This window comes from Gouania willdenowi, chromosome 4 (genome assembly GCF_900634775.1).
Source record: "Gouania willdenowi chromosome 4, fGouWil2.1, whole genome shotgun sequence".
Taxonomy (NCBI): Eukaryota; Metazoa; Chordata; class Actinopteri; order Blenniiformes; family Gobiesocidae; genus Gouania; species Gouania willdenowi.
This window is the reverse complement of record NC_041047.1, coordinates 11,309,310-11,323,937: the sequence shown is the minus strand read 5'-3', so window position 1 is coordinate 11,323,937 and position 14,628 is coordinate 11,309,310. Positions and strand designations below refer to the sequence as shown.

Below are 14,628 nucleotides of genomic sequence, written 5' to 3'. Positions count from 1 at the left end.
TTCTTCTTCTGTCGTATTCCTCTATGCAAAAAGTAAAGCTCTGGCGAATGCGTGAAATTCTGGGGGCGTCTACCACCATCATGGCTGACGGGCTCAGACCCCCCCCCCAAAACAACCCAACTCACTACGTGACTCCTCACTCTCAATACACAACACATACAAAACTGTATGCATACATAAAATGTATTTAGATTTAGGGAAAACAACAATAATTGTTTCACTGTACATACTTTTGTCGCCTTCGTTTCCTTGAAAACAGCGATTTTAATGTTAGTTGTCCCAAATAAATCTCCGGAATTAATATTTTTCCGCCCGGAGACCACGTGCTGTGACGTGTGTACCACGTGACTTGTTAGAACTTCATTAGAATGTGTTAGGACTTCGTTAGGACTTTGTTAGGACTTGTGTTCGTTAATGTTCGAACCTGTTAGGACTTTGTTAGGAGTTGTTAAGACTCAGTGGCGTGCCATGCATTTCACCCAGGCCTTCAGTGACATCCTACTTAGTCTAAGATAAATTACTACACCTCATAATACCATCAATATGACACCACAGCTCGAGAAACCACACAGAATCACACATGCACATTACATTACCCTTAATATAGGCTGTTCAAGCAACACTTAATTTTCGGAGCATTTAAAATCAATAAGCTCGCATTCATAATTAAGAGTAAGAAGCTAAGATCACGGACACTGCCAAAATCTAAAAAATAAAAGCTGATTTTAATATGTCCACCAAAAGTATATGTGAGCTTAAACAAGTTTGTTTAATAAAATGTGCATTGTCGCCATTTCATATAAGACACCAACGAGGCGATAACGAAACCAACAATTCAGCAAAAATTAAAAAAGTAAAGCAAACACATTATTTGTATTTGTTTTGGAGAAAATGCAACAACAAAACAACTGAACACGTTGCGCAGCTGCGTGCCCCACGTTATCTATATTAGAAATTGCAGTGGATCAGAATTTATTTTTAAATTTGTTTTGGCATTTTATTTTTCGTTACCGTTGATTGATTACTCATGAAATAAAAGGACAAAAATATATTAAAAATGCAAATAAAATGCTTGCACTCACCAACATGGATCTTCTCTACATTGTCTGTTTATTTGAAAATAAAATCCATGCTTCTTTCTTTTCTCAGTAGCACTTCAGGTTCATGAGTAAGTGTTTTTCTATGAACATGGAGGCTAATGCTGAAAGCTGTATCTGTCCGCTCATGTTTCTGGCGTAAGTTTTATGACACTTCAATGCTGAGAATGAGCTCTCATCAGAGGCTACATCTTACAGCCGCCTTCCGGGTTCTCACTAGTGCTTATCCAATCACAGGATGCGTAGATGTCAACTTCAGCGTAAGAGCTTCGAGGTGGCCTAGACTCGAGAGCTGATTGGCTATTTCTACTGACTGCGTCTGTTCACTTACAGTCCGATCGATGAAGGGGTATAACTCCTGATGTCACACAGACACACAGATGCACGCACGTTACATTTCTCTGTCATTTTCCCAGGTTTCAGATACAGGACAGTATGTCTGCATGGCCACCAATGTTGCAGGACAAGTGGACAAGAACTTCCACTTAAATATCTACGGTATAATAATGAGATTGATATTATATATGTATTTGCTAAACCAAATGTTGGAAATGATTAAATGTTTTACTACTCTTTCTAAACTCAGTGCCTCCAAATATTGATGGCCCAGCTGAGGAAAGTGTGGTAGAAACCATCAGTAATCCTGTCACTTTTGCTTGTGATGCTACGGGAATCCCTCCGCCCACACTCACCTGGCTGAAAAATGGCCGACCCATGGGTAATCCTTTGCAAATGTTCAAGAGAATTAAATTAAAAAACATTAAACAGCCACTCACCTGGCTATTAACATTTATGTGAAACCTAAAAACTGTTTCTGTATTTTTTTTAGAGAACTCGGAGTCTCTTGAGATGCACATCTTCTCCGGTGGCAGCAAACTGCAAATTGCACGTTCTCAACTTTCAGACAGCGGCACTTACACGTGCACAGCATCAAATGTGGAGGGAAAGGCCATTAAGAATTACCTCCTCACAATACAAGGTATATAGGTTATTGACATGCAATAATCCTAAAGTACTAGATACAAAGAATTAGGCCAATGTCTTCAATCTAGTGTTTAATGCTTAAAGGGATCCTCCACTGTTTTTTTTACAAATTTGGCCTAAAACCTTTGAAATGTCCTTATTAGAAGATCTATGCCTAACAAAACACATTATTTTGCACCATATTTGTTTTATTAACTTTTAAAACTGGGACTACTTTACCCTGTGCGCCGCCATGTTGAAATGACGTCATTGGTGAGGTGTTTAGTCCATTGAGTTCAATGGGAGTTTAAGCATTTAGGATCATTTAGCAGCTTGTAAATTTTACATGCACACGGAGTTCTTCTTCTTTACTTAATGGCATCTACGAAACAGCACAGTGGGAACTGTCGCCCCCAGTGGCCACAGATTTTTTTGTGTCACGGTTTTAATTTATTATCTCACAGTACATCAACTTTACAGCAACTTTTTAAAAAAGTTTTACTGATTGTTAGAGCAAAACCCAAAGTAGCACAAGTTATCATTGTGACTAAAAAAGCTGCTAAATAATCCTAAATGCTTCACCTTCCATAGAGCTGAATGGACTAAAAGGAGTTAATCACGTCACCGATGATGTCATTTCAACATGGCGGCGTAAAGGGTAAAGTAGTCCCAGTTTTAAAAGTTAATAAAACAAATGTGGTGCAAAATAATGCATTTCATTAGGCTTAGATCTTCTAATAATGACATTTCAAAGGGTTTAGGCCACATTTGTAAAAACAGTGGAGGATCTTTTTAACATAGTCATTTCTTCATTCATTCTTTGGATTTCTAGTAAAAGGCATTTTTCTTTTAGTGCCTCCCAGCATTTCTGGGTCCGAGCTGCCCAGTGAGGTGGGAGTTCTGCAGAATGAGAGTGTCCAGCTGGCCTGCCGATCCCAGGGAACGCCCACTCCAGTCATTCAGTGGTTAAAGGATGGTGAAGTTATCAACAGCATTGAAAACAAAGGGCTCGGGTAAATACAGAGCATATACGAACAATATCCCATCACAAAATGTAAGACCACAAATTCTTTTGAGTTAAATGTAACCTGACAAAAAAAAGTCTACAGTATATTGTGAGTTTGTTGCAAACACAAAGTAAAAAGTAAGCAGCAACCATGTAGATAAATAGTGAAGTACCAAATATGACGTGGAAAAATAACTTGATAATGTAACATAGAAAACAACAACAAAATGTCACTACTATCATGAATTAGATAGTTATATTGGATTATATTATAGAAAACATAAACTGCAAAGGTAAAGTACCAAACACCATTGAGCATAACTTAACTTAGCAAGTTGCAATCGATTAACATCAGTATAGATTTTTCTACCAATATGGACAAACTGTGCTGTGATTTGAGACAACATGCAAAATATAAATAATAAATATGATACTTTTTCAATATCTCAAGTCAAATTAGTTTTATTAATTGGGAAAGATTATGTTTAATTGTGGAATAAATCCAGTGAGGCATCACATTATAAGTAGGAGTAATGTGTTAATATAATGTGACCTAAAATTAGGTTAGAAAGGAGGGAGTCTATGTATATATCGATATTAATATCAGAAATATCAAGTGTTGGAGAGTATTGGATATTGGCAGAAAGATAATATTGAACTAATTTGAAATGTATAATCTAGCAAAATGTTTTTTTTCATAATGTACAAAACATCATATAGCATGGATAGCTTATCTTAGTTTAAAGTAGCAAAAACAATGCAGTAAACCATAAATTTGAAAAACAATAAATGTTTTCTCAAACCTTGAGCCACTTCAGTTATTGTTTTAATACATTTACATGTATTGTGGGTATCTGGTCACAGTTAAAGATGATGTCAGCAGATATAAACTAGCGAAGAGGAAAGCATGTGCAAACAGTAAAAGATGATCGCTGTTGTCATGCTTAGGATCAGTCCTGATGGCAGCACGCTCACTTTGAGCCGAGCTGAGCCCACTCACAATGGCAAATATACCTGTGTGGCAACCAACGCTGCCGGAGAGGAGGACCGAATATATAATCTGAATGTTTACGGTGAGTCTGATATCTTTGGAAACGTAATAAAAGGTTTCATTTCCTCAAATGTATCGCTTATTTCTGTCTGCTTGTCCCTGTTTCAGTCCCTCCTGTAATTGGTGGAAACAGTGATGCTGTAGAGCAGTTGACCACTGTGGTGGACAGCTCTGTCAGTATAGAGTGTGCAGCGACAGGCTCTCCTCTGCCTCAGCTGAACTGGCTGAGGAATGGCTTCCCTCTGCCCGTGACCTCCCATATAAGACTCCTCTCTGCTGGACGGGTGCTCCGGTAGGTCAGTGGACAGGGCAGGGAGAAAAAAAAGTTATTTTTATCTCAGCCAAGGAGGTCAGATTTTCACTTTTTTGTTTGTTTATTTATTTATTTATTTGTTTCATCTGTTAGCAGGTTTACGTCAAAACTACAAGACGGATTTTGACAAAATGATAACAAAAGATAGTCTTTACACCACATTTGTCAAACTCAAGGCCAGGGGGCCAAACACGGCCATTTAGAGCATCCAATTCGGCCAGCAGGAGAAAGTATAAACGACCGAGAAAACATGAATCATTGTGTAAATGAAACTCAACAATATTTGCAGATGCAAAAATGACTGCCGTCATGTTTATAAATATATTGCATGATGGCAGTCATTTTCAATGTTAAACTGTTGAGAAAAAAACCTCAAAATTCTTACAAAATCTTTTAATTTTGCTGAAATTATTACATAACTTTTTCTTTAATTAAATTGAAATTGGTCATAATAAATTTAGGAAATTTAAAGTGAAGAGAAGACCCTGTTGTCACTGATATATGTCAGTTATTGCTTGGATATTGTCGGTTACTTACATATTTAGTATTTAATGTATATTTAGAAGCGTTAACTAGGGCACAGTAATACATAAAATCTGTGGCCCACTTGGGATCAAACTGCTCTATATTTGGCCCCTGAACTACAATGAGTTTGACACACCTGCCCTACACCATGAAAAATTCCATTTAATTTTGGAGGGGGTCCGGATCAATATACTGATTCTGGATCAGTTTGAAAAAAGTGTGAATGATCAGGATCAATCATCTAGATAACTGCAAATATCTGGAAAAGAGGAGGTTTTGTGCTGTGTGCTCTTGTTTCTTTTGTTTTAAGTGAGTGTTTTAGGATACTAGCCTCAACATAGTAAACAATTTAGTACATATTTAGAGTATTCTTAATTGTATTTTTATTTGTCTTTTCAGTTACAAAAAAAAAAGATTGCCAATGGTCACCATTATTTTTTTGTTTTTACTCAAACAAGGACCTATTTTTTATTTTTTGATTTTTTGAAAAAGTGCCTCAATGTCATTTAGAGATTTTTATTTGCATACTAAACAATATTGTGAAAATAAATAATAATGTTGTGCTTCTTTTGTGTGTCAGGATCACCAGAATCCAGGTGTCTGATGGTGGACGCTACACATGTGTGGCATCTAATCGAGCTGGCGTGGACAACAAACATTCTAACCTGCAGGTACATGGTGAGTCTGAGAAACTCCACATTAAGCACGAAGCCACGATTCCTAACATTTCATGTTTTAAGACTCAGAGGTGAATGTGTTGTCCCTCCTTAGTCCCTCCTGGTTTGGATGGAGCAGGAAGCACTGAGGATGTAACCGTAGTCGCAGGGCATTTGTTTTCCCTCCTGTGTGTTGCCGATGGGAACCCTAATCCCACTGTCTCCTGGACTAAAGATGGAGTACCTATCACCGCCGACGGCCACTTCGCCCATCTAAACCAGAACACCACATTACACACAAACCAGGCCTGGGTTAACGACACGGGACTCTACACTTGCTTGGCTAACAACTCTGCTGGTCAAGCTAGCCGCAACTTCAACCTAAAAGTTCTCGGTACCAAAAGAAAACAGATTAAGAATCTGTCAATTGGGCATCATGTATCAGATATTTAATGAATTAATTAGTTTGTTTCCTCAGACCCTCCACGGATTAAGGGCTCGGGTTCACCAGTAGAAGTGTCAGTGGTGATAAATAATGTCCTGGAGCTCGTCTGTGAGGCCACAGGAATCCCCACTCCTTCTATAACATGGATGAAGGACGGACGACCGCTGCCACACACAGACAGTCTACGCCTCCTCAGGGGGGGAGAAGGGCTCCGTGTGGCCTCCGCCCAGGTCAGCAAAGGGAAAATATTACTGTAAATGATCTTTTTTTAGCTTTTTTAACTATAAGAAATGACATTCTCCTTTATTCCAATAAGCAATAAGTGTGCAAATTCCTGTTGTTCAGGGGCCACATTTAGCATAATCATAGATTGTTTATTAATAATTATTAATAATCAAAAGAAGAATAAAAAAGGATCACTCTCAATAACATCTTATCTCAGGGGTGGCAAACTCGTTTTAGTTCAGGGGCCAAATACAGAGTTTGATTTCAAGTGGGCCACAGATTTTATGTGGGAAAATGAGTAATGTCAACATTATTGTACCATAGTTTGCATTTCTATGTATACATAAAATACATAATATGCAAGAAATCGACCATTTTTAATTGAGGTAAATATGTCAAAATTTCAGGAAAATTGAAGAATTTTGTAAGAATTTTGAATTTTGTTCAACTGTTCAGCATTAGAAATGACTGCAATCATGCGCTATGAGCACCAAGAAAACTATGAGCCCTACAAATATAGAGTTTAATTTACACAATGATTCTTGTTTTCTCTTGTGGGCCCAATTGGATGATCCAAAGGGCCGGATTTGGCTCCCAGGCCATGAGTTTGACACGTGTCTTATCACATCTTAACAAGGAGAATCACAGAGAGGAAAGCATCCAGTTACAAACATCTGAAATCTGTACTATATGCAGTTGTACTTCATATTTATACTGACATGAAATGGAAAAATACTCTTGAAATTCCATTCCATGATTAAAAAAACACTTTTCTGAATAAAGGACAGTTGAAAATGGATGATGTTAAACACAGCATTAACATTTTTCTTTATGCTTTATATGATACGATACCATTAAAATCATATGTTGTCTTTTGTGTTGCATGTCCCGTGTACTCACGCTCAGCTGGAAAACACTGGCAGATACAGCTGCTTAGCCAACAGTCCAGCAGGCGATGATGATAAAGAGTTCAAAGTCCGAGTGCATGGTGGGTTAAAGCTTGTTTGATCTATTTTTAAAGCTGAAGCAACAGAGTATTTCTATACACGTTCCCTTTTACATACAATAGTTATTAGGCTAAACCTTGCAAGGGAGGGCGGTGCCCTTTGGAAGGTGGGTTTAGACTCCCCAGCTTACCTTAGATGCAAAAACTCACATATGTCCATCAGCAGGTGGCGCTATAACAAGGTCAACACGTTTTGGCCTATAACTTCCACACCGTATGTCGCACATTCAAAAACTTCATATCCACAGACTTTCTGAATAGCAGTGAATCAGCTGGGCTAGGCCACGCCCATTTCTGCTTAGAGTTTTGGCGGCGCAAAAACTGGAAAGCCTACTTTTTCAAACTCCTCCTTAAGCTTTTATCCAATCAGCCTGAAACTTGGCATGCAGAGTTTTCAGTTGGACCTAGGGATGTAACGATTAATCGTAAGGCAGTTAAAAATCGATTCATAGGTATCACGGTTGATATCGATTTTCTGAAAATTGAATCGCAGTACTTTTTTTAACCAGCAGAGGGCTGGTAGGCGGTGGGCGGAGTCTGCTAATACTTTCTTTCTGGCCGCCTTCTACTCTTAAATATGTTAATAAATGATTCATTGCCCCTTTAGCACCGAAAGAATATCTGTAAAAGTCACGTTTATCTATTAGCTCTGTCTGCTAGCATAGCTTCTCTTCTTCACTGCAAGATATCTGCATGCCAACCGACCACTGGGTTACCAGCGCCCCCTGCTGGTCCAAACAAATATGACGTAAATCAGTGCAATCACGGTTTTTTTTTTTTTTAAAGTCCAATTGTTAAGGCACAAAATACATTTTCAGTTGCACTTTTAAAAGAAAAAGAACTATTATGCAGTTTTGCATTGTTTATTATAGAACCAGAATTTAAATTAATATGCTTCATTTTCATTTGTATTATTCCTTTATTTATTTCATTCAAGATTTATTTTTAGTTAAATTGCATTGTTTTTAATAGTTTATCAAGGAATTCTTTTGACAATGAAAAATAAAAGGAAAATAGTACCGTATTGTCTACAGTCCCATTTTGTAAAATAAATCGTGAGAGAATTGTATCGTGAACCCAGTATCGTGAATCGAATCGTATCGGGAGTTGAATGAATCGTTACATCCCTAGTTGGACCTGATCTAAAGTTCAGAGAAGAATTATGTTCAAGCAAAATGTGCGCAAATTAATAACGAGTAAAGTTTTCTAGCTAGCTATTAAAGCACGAACTGTTGCATTTTTCTGTCATAATAAATGCTATCAACACCAAATCTGAGATCCTTGTTGGCATGTGACTTTGAGGGTATGCGCCAAATTTGAATATTGTATGCCACTAGGGGGCGCTGAAAATATGGGAAATTTATATCTCTTAAATGGCAAGACTGATTTTTATCAAAATTGGTGGGTATGACCTTGGGTCGCTCCTGAAGCCATATCTCGAAGTTATTCGTAATTGGTCAAAGTGGGTGTGGCTTATTACAACATAAACAACAAACATTTATTTCAGCTTAAGTATTATGTTGAGGGCTGTAAAAAATTACAGAGTATTTATAGAAGAGCACATAGACCACCCATACCAAAAAATGCACCACTATGTGGCGCTATAATAGGTGCAAATGCATTTTGACCTGTAACTTTTACATTCTAAATACATATTCATAAACTTTATATCCACGTGTTCGCTGCAAATGGCACGTTGGCCTGTGTCCTGACGTTTGCCGCAAGCCCGTCATTCTTTGTGACTTACTTCCATGGGCTCCGCAAAACCTGGGGGCTGAGTCGCGCGGGAAGGCTTGGCCCCCTTTCATAACCGCTTGCAGTTCTAGTTTTGTTTGTATTTTTGTCTCAACAGCAGGAATGCATCAATAAGGCAACGATAAATATTTACCAAAGACACAATACATTTGGTGAACTAGTAAATTATATGAAAGCTTAATAAATGTGTTTGAGTATATTTGTTTTTTTGAGTGTCATTAATTTAATCGACCATCAACCTCTGCAGAAATCACCCTCCCCTTTGCTATTATTTGGTTAATCTTACACTAAATCTGAATGTTTTTGTCAGTAGCTTAATTTTCTTAATGTCTCTCCCAGTTCCCCCTAACATTGCTGGAGAGAGCACACCACTAGATGTGTCAGTGCTGCAGAACAGACAGATTACTCTCGAGTGCAAGTCGGATGCCGTTCCTCCTCCAGTTCTCAGCTGGCTTAAAGATGGACAACCGCTGCAGGTCTGCAGTTATACACACACGAACCAGTAGCAGCATCGTAACATAATAACAGACAATTGTTTTCTTTTCCCTTTCTCCAGGCCTCTGCTCGTGTGCGAGTGCTCTCGGCTGGCCGATACTTGCAGATAAACATGGCAGAGCTCACTGACGAAGCTCAGTACATATGTGTGGCAAGCAACATTGCTGGGAATACCACGAGGCAGTTTAATCTGGCCGTCAACGGTATAGTAACAACACTTTAATTCACATTGACTCCAAACTAAAGTCTTAAATGTTTTCATTTTCCCATATAATTACTGATCTGTGTTTTATGATCCTAACTATGAAAAGCCTGAGCTATTAAAAAGACAATAACAAGAGCAGTGAAGTCCAAACCTCCGCCAAGCAACAAATTGGCACTGATTATGGTACAATGATCATTGACACTTTAAAGGCTTGTAAGAAATTTCTCTCCATATTAATAACGATACAGTAGGTCCAAACATGTTACATTTTTCGAAAGATTGTAATTAGATGCACAATTCAGATTCGATCCGGATGAAACTCTGTGTGGTAATTGAGGACCCAACCTGACAGAACTGAGTCAAATTTCATAAAGATTGTCATATATGAACCAAGATGTACCAGTAATAAAAAATAATAATAATCAATTTTTAATTTTTGTAACTGGTCCAGAATCAGTATATTGATCTGGATCCCTTCCAAAGTTTCATGGAATCTTCCTGAAATAAAGTCTATCTTTGTCTAAAATTGTGTCAAATTGGGGGTTGGGGTCGGTGGCTGGGTGCACTGGGTCCTCGGCTCCTTCGGGCTTTCTCGGGTGTGTATATGGGGGGCGGTGGCTGCCTCTCGGCTTGGGATCTTGGGGGCTTCTGGGGGCTTCTGGGGGGCTGCTCTGCCTTGGGGGGGGGGGGCTGGGGCTCCCTGGCCCCCACTCTTTCTGCTGGCCTGACTGCATCTTCAGGTCTGAGGCAGCGCTTGGGTTTGCAGTAGTGGTTCTTGTACATGCATTGGCCTACGATGCACTGGCATGTCTTGGGCTGTGGGATAAAACTCATACTGGGTTTGATCTTAGACACGTTGATCCCAAATACCTGTTTTAGGTATTACCACTCACTCCTTCCCTCTGTCCACAGCCACCACCATTATACCTAAGCTTCACACTTGTCCCCAGACTGGCATGATTACGCAACACATTTCCTACCTTGAGTCTTTCCTCCCTGTTCCCTTCCCCGCCCTCTCTCCCCTCCCCCTCACCCAGGTGTAACACTGCCCTTTCTTTTTATATCCTCTCTTTAATAAAGTATTTATTATCCTTCCTTAGGGAGGGCTGGTGATGGTCACACTTATGCAATAAAATAAATGTATTTATTTAATTGCAATAACAAAACATGCATTGCTGTCTTTAAAATATTGCACTTCTTGTAGTGTTCACCTTTGACAGCATGTGCAGTCAAAGGAGAGAAACTTGTGTTAAATTTGATTAATGACGAACGTAATCCTGCTAACTCCTTGGCAGAGATAATTAGACAATCAAGATTGTTCCAAAACCTCAGTTGACAAAACAAACAAAAAATATGAAAAATTATTCAAAACTTGAAACGAAATGGGGTGAAATGGTCCTAAAAACAACAAACAAAGGCTTAGGGTTGTGGTAAAGGTTAGATCATTTCATATTGGATCATATGTGTCTTATGTGTAAATTCTCATTTTTTTCCCCTATAGTGGCCCCAACTATCAAGGAGGGCCCCCCAACTGTTTCAGTGCACATAAACACACCAGCCGTGCTTGAGTGTGTTGTGAGTGGCGTGCCTCCCCCTCAGGTCACCTGGAGAAAACACGGTGCCATATTGTCAGGAAATAACCCGCGGTAAAGCACCTCACGCCCAGAGTCCACAGCCTAGTCACACACTGAAGTTTTTATCAACATTGTCCCACCATGACACCCCCCCAAATTCAGTATTTTACTCAGTTTATAAACATTCATGCAGGTATACATTTGCAGAGGATGGCTCGTTGCACATCAACTCCGCTCAGGTGACCGACACTGGAAGATATCTGTGTATGGCAACAAATGAGGCTGGGACTCAACGCAAGAGAGTCGACCTTCAAGTGCATGGTCAGTCCTAGAAACTTCAATACATGGAAAAAGACATAAAAAAGTAGATGTCAACCTTATAATCCTTTGTGTCTTCTCTTTAGTTCCTCCCTCCATTGCTAAGGGCCGCACCAATGTTACGGTTGTCGTCAATGTTCAGACAACACTGTCCTGTGAGGCCTCTGGGATCCCCAAACTTACAGTCAGCTGGATGAAGAACGGTCGCGCCATCAGCACTGACCAGAACCAGAATATGTACAGGTTGATTCAGGTTTTTTTCCTCTTATTTATTAAGAAATTATTCAAAAATGTCACCTTCCTATTGCATGAAATAAACATCCGTTAATAGTCCATTTTGTTTTGGCCTCTGAATACCTACACACCCTCTGTCATTACTTTCCAGGTTACTGTCATCAGGGTCGTTGGTAATTATTGCACCCACAGTGGAGGACACAGCACTTTATGAGTGTGTGGTCTCTAATGAAGCAGGTGAAGACTCCAGATCCATCACCCTCACGGTCATTGGTGAGACTCACATGATACATTCAGGAACATTTCCTTCCATTGTTGGTTTGTGTAGCAAGTTTCAAATGTATTCATGTAGCATTATTCTAAAGTAACTTTTCTTCCTCTCCTCTAGTTCCTCCGTCAATTGCTGATGAACCCACAGAGCTAGTTGTAAACAGGCTGTCTCCGGTGGTCATTGCTTGTACTGCTTCTGGTGTCCCAGAACCCACCATTTCCTGGACTAAAGATGGAATGCAGCTCCCTGATGTGGGAAAAAGATACAAAATCCTGTCAACAGGTCAGAAACACAAAAGAACATTTGAAAATGTAGGAAAAACTTTAGATTTTACACTTTTTATCATTTCAGTCTGGATCACTTTAGTCAAATAGCTTTATTTTTATTTAGATTGGGCGGTAAGGCTCTGTTCTGGGACCTCGCTGCCCTTTTCAGCAGCTGCGTGGAAAGCCCGAAGCAAAAGGAGCTCTCATTCGCTTTTCCATGAGCTACATGGAGAGGCATAAGCAGAGAGAGCGGTCAGCAGGACCCCCTGGAAAAGAATCACAGATGTTTAGATGGCAACAAAATACAGTGTTTAATTAGACAGAAGAGGGGGGGCTCGGGTGGGTTGCAAGGCGATTGCAGACGAAGCGTGCGGAAGTAGGCGTGTTGTCGTGGTTTAAATGCAGCGCTGAGACCAACTCTAACCAATGGGAAGCATGGAACATGATCAACTGGATGATCAACTGATTAGGGGATGGATGCTGTCAGTTGTTAACAGCTACTGACAGATGAAGTGGCTGGACTAGCTTGACCTGATGCTCGATATTTAGATGAGATAAAAATCATATTGCATTTGATTTATCGTGCTTGTGAAGGTTTTCAGTCATCCAGGTCCTGTTGATTCTGGTAACATAGTTGAGGCAAATGGACAAAGTTTTGCTTCAAGGGTCTTCTTTTACCTTTCACCTCTCATCTAAGAGTCTACTTTAGTTCTGAAACTGACAAGTTGGGAGTCTAGGTTATTTTTTGTTGAATTGATTAGCCTTGATGAAACAATTGTACTGTAGGGTCCCTGAGATTGGTTGATTGTTCACACGTGACAAAAAGGGTGGAGCCATAAACTGTAACGTAACACAAGGGGCGGAGCTATAAATTGTATTGTGACAAAAGGGGCGGAGCTATAAACTTTAACGTGACAAAGGGGTGGAGCTATAAATTGTAATGTAACAAAAAGGGCGGAGTCATAATCTGTAACGTGACAAAGGGGTCGGAGCTACAAATTATAACGTAACAAAAAGGGCGGAGTCATAATATGTAACGTAGCAAAAGGGGCGGAGCTATGAACTGTAATGTAACACAAGGGGTGGGGCTATAAATTGTAATGTGTCAAAAGGGGTGGAGCTATAAATTGTAACGTGACAAAGGGGCGGAGCTACATATTTTAATGTAACACAAGGGGCGGAGCTATAAAATGTAACGTGACAAAGGGGCGGAGCTATAAATTGTACCGTGACAGAGGGGCGGAGCTACAAATTGTAACGTGACACAAGGGGCGGAGCTATAAACTGTAACGTGACAAATGGGCGGAGCTACAAATTTTAATGTAACACAAGGGGCGGTGCTATAAAATGTAACGTGACAAAGGTGCGGAGCTATAAACCACAACGTGGCAAAGGGGCGGAGTCATAAACTGTAACATAACACAAGGGGCGGAGCTATAAATTGTAACGTGACAAAAGGGGCGGAGTCATAAACTGTAACATAACACAAGGGGCGGAGCTATAAATTGTAACGTGACAAAAGGGGCGGAGTCATAAACTGTAACATAACACAAGGGGCGGAGCTATAAATTGTAACGTGACAAAAGGGGCGGAGTCATAAACTGTAACATAACACAAGGGGCGGAGCTATAAAATGTAACGTGACAAAGGGGCAGAGCTATAAATTGTAACGTGACAAAAGGGGCGGAGTCATAAACTGTAACATAACACAAGGGGCGGAGCTATAAAATGTAACGTGACAAAGGGGCGGAGCTACACATTTTAATGTAACACAAGGGGCGGAGCTATAAACTGTAACGTGACAAAGGGGCGGAGTCATAAACTGTAACATAGCACAAGGGGCGGAGCTATAAATTGTAACGTGACAAAAGGGGATGAGCTATAAATTGTAACGTGACAAAAGGGGCGGAGCTATCAACTGTAACGTGACAAGGGGGCGGAGCTATAAATTGTAACGTGACAAAGGGGCGGTGCTACGTATTTTAATGCAACAAAAGGGGCGGAGCTATAAATTGTAACGTGACAAAAGGGGCGGAGCTATAAATTGTAACGTGACAAAAGGGGCGGAGGCATAAACTGTAACATAACACAAGGGGCGGAGCTATAAATTGTAACGTGACAAAAGGGGCGGAGCTATAAACTGTAACGTGACAAAAGGGGCGGAGTCATAAACTGTAACATAACACAAGGGGCGGAGCTATAAATTGTAACGTGACAAAAGGG

At 39.9% G+C, this 14,628-nt stretch overlaps 1 protein-coding gene across 2 annotated transcripts in view; it reads left to right on the top strand.

Moving 5' to 3' along the window:
• Positions 1–14,628, top strand: part of hmcn1 (hemicentin 1) — a 120,500-nt gene that overhangs the window by 78,573 nt on the left and 27,299 nt on the right. For both annotated transcript variants that reach the window (XM_028445562.1, XM_028445561.1), the window contains exons 61-77: positions 1,514–1,595; positions 1,684–1,815; positions 1,927–2,076; positions 2,914–3,073; positions 4,015–4,139; positions 4,226–4,409; positions 5,536–5,633; positions 5,727–6,005; positions 6,090–6,286; positions 7,188–7,269; positions 9,382–9,518; positions 9,599–9,740; positions 11,244–11,388; positions 11,510–11,637; positions 11,721–11,877; positions 12,020–12,141; positions 12,257–12,421. In XM_028445562.1, the coding sequence (XP_028301363.1) occupies positions 1,514–1,595; positions 1,684–1,815; positions 1,927–2,076; positions 2,914–3,073; positions 4,015–4,139; positions 4,226–4,409; positions 5,536–5,633; positions 5,727–6,005; positions 6,090–6,286; positions 7,188–7,269; positions 9,382–9,518; positions 9,599–9,740; positions 11,244–11,388; positions 11,510–11,637; positions 11,721–11,877; positions 12,020–12,141; positions 12,257–12,421 (2,485 nt within the window). The remainder of the gene's footprint in view (positions 1–1,513; positions 1,596–1,683; positions 1,816–1,926; positions 2,077–2,913; positions 3,074–4,014; positions 4,140–4,225; positions 4,410–5,535; positions 5,634–5,726; positions 6,006–6,089; positions 6,287–7,187; positions 7,270–9,381; positions 9,519–9,598; positions 9,741–11,243; positions 11,389–11,509; positions 11,638–11,720; positions 11,878–12,019; positions 12,142–12,256; positions 12,422–14,628) is intronic.